This window comes from Sinocyclocheilus anshuiensis, unplaced genomic scaffold, assembly GCF_001515605.1.
Source record: "Sinocyclocheilus anshuiensis isolate Anshui unplaced genomic scaffold, SAMN03320099.WGS_v1.1 scaffold1229, whole genome shotgun sequence".
NCBI lineage: Eukaryota > Metazoa > Chordata > Actinopteri > Cypriniformes > Cyprinidae > Sinocyclocheilus > Sinocyclocheilus anshuiensis.
The window spans coordinates 90,733-92,559 of NW_015551079.1; the positions used below are offsets into that span (position 1 = coordinate 90,733).

Here is a 1,827-nt window from a genome sequence, read left to right on the forward strand (position 1 = left end):
AAGGCCAAACAAAGTAGTTTCACTTTCACAACGAAACACACAGCGTCTTCACGACATGGCGGCGGCGGCAGCAACAACAATACTACAGCGAGAATAAAAGTTATGCCTTCTTTCTTTGCGTGAACATTTGGGCGGCGTTATGCAAATCTTCGCACACAGTGACGTAGACATGTGGGGGCGTGTTTAAATGAGGCATTTTAGGAGGGCGTGGACTAGTCTTAACTTTTATAAAGAATATCTCTTTGGGTTTGAGACTTTAGTCTTTGCAACTTTAGGGATCTTATCTATTCACGAACAGCTAGTAACACTCCAAAGAGAAAGGAAAATTTGAAATTGCATCATATGACCCCTTTAAAAAATTCAAACAATAACTTTTATTTTTAGTAGTCATTTTGCAATAAAGCAAAGCCATGTGTAAAATCATTTCATGCATTATAATTTTCTGTATATTTGTACATCTATGAAGGAGTTCCAGATTTATTGGTCATTGATTTGCATTACACTTCCAAACACGGCCAAATTATTTCAGTAAATTCAAAGAGCCACACAGCCCACCATGGCAAAAGAGCTCAAAAAAGCCAATAGGATAAAGCTTTTTTTTTTCTTCTGAAATTTAAAAAAATGTAATATCTGTGGAAAGCGCACTCTTGTTTTTGCTCACACTCTCGTTTACACACACACCGACATTTGAACATGTTGACAACCTTGTTGTAAACACTACCCTGCTAGTATTCTTATTTGATATCACTAAATAGTTTTGCCATTTAAAAGCTTTATTACTTCAAAAATATTAACTTGTCACTGCAATATGTACCAACTAATAGTTTCTGTAGAGATAATACTGCCCAACACTACTGAGAGCCAGGGCAGACACAGGTAGTAATAACACATACAACACACAGACAAATTTGTTATTCCAAAATTTATTAGAAACGGCCCAGTGTTGTTTGTAGATTGTAAGGGTTCAAAATTGTCAAAAGTTTTCTGATACCCAAAACCTTATAATTAGTTAACAAAACTGTATTAACTAATCTTATATCAGCCTGAGAGGTGTACACAGAGGTAGCTGTGAAATAGTGTGAAGCAAGAGACAAAGTGCTAACAAAACTGTAATTCGTTTTTATAATGTATCATCTACTAAAGCTGTCCTTTTCTTACAGTTGAGGTGAGCACATCTGGATGAAGATTTTTGAAGACTCGTTGAATCTCAAATCATCATGCATCCAAAACCCTTGTTAAATTTTCCTATTATCTTTTTTCTCCACTATCTATGTCTGGTCACTCAAATGTTTTTCCATATCTTCCATGTAAGACATTTGCCTTTTATTCCATTTGAGAGTGCCTTAGAGGCAACAAATTATCTTTAAATTATATCTTAGATATAGAGCTATAGTATTGGGTGTCCATAATTTTAGTACAATTTCAAATAATTTCATTTTTAAATGACAGATATTTTGTTTTATTTACATTACACATAGTATGTAATACAGCAAATAATGAATAACATCTGGCTTAAAGAAATAGTTCACCCAAAACAATGAAAATTCTAATTTAAGCTCACTTGAAAAAAAAATGCCTCTACCTACATTTTTGCAAAACTCCAAAAACTTATCTATACATACAATTTACTGCAGTTTTCAGCTGAAATGAACACTAGGCAGTAAAACCAGTTTTATTTATTTTTACACAAATTTTGATTACAGGGGCAGATTATTAATTAATAAAATCTAATTCTTGCGGTTCCTTGCACAATACTATGTTATTACCTCAAAACACTTTTACAATAGTACCATAGTTAATAAGTAGGTGAACTATCCCTTTAAGGTA

General features: G+C 33.3%; 1 protein-coding gene across 1 annotated transcript in view; it reads left to right on the plus strand.

Annotated features, from left to right (window-relative positions):
* The window catches only part of hip1rb (huntingtin interacting protein 1 related b), a 67,442-nt gene extending 65,869 nt beyond the window's left edge, over window positions 1-1,573 (plus strand). Inside the window, exon 32 of the mRNA XM_016452528.1 lies at window positions 1,161-1,573. Within this exon, the coding sequence (XP_016308014.1) occupies window positions 1,161-1,169 (9 nt within the window). The 3' untranslated portion in view covers window positions 1,170-1,573. The remainder of the gene's footprint in view (window positions 1-1,160) is intronic.
* The last annotated feature ends 254 nt before the right edge of the window (window positions 1,574-1,827 follow it).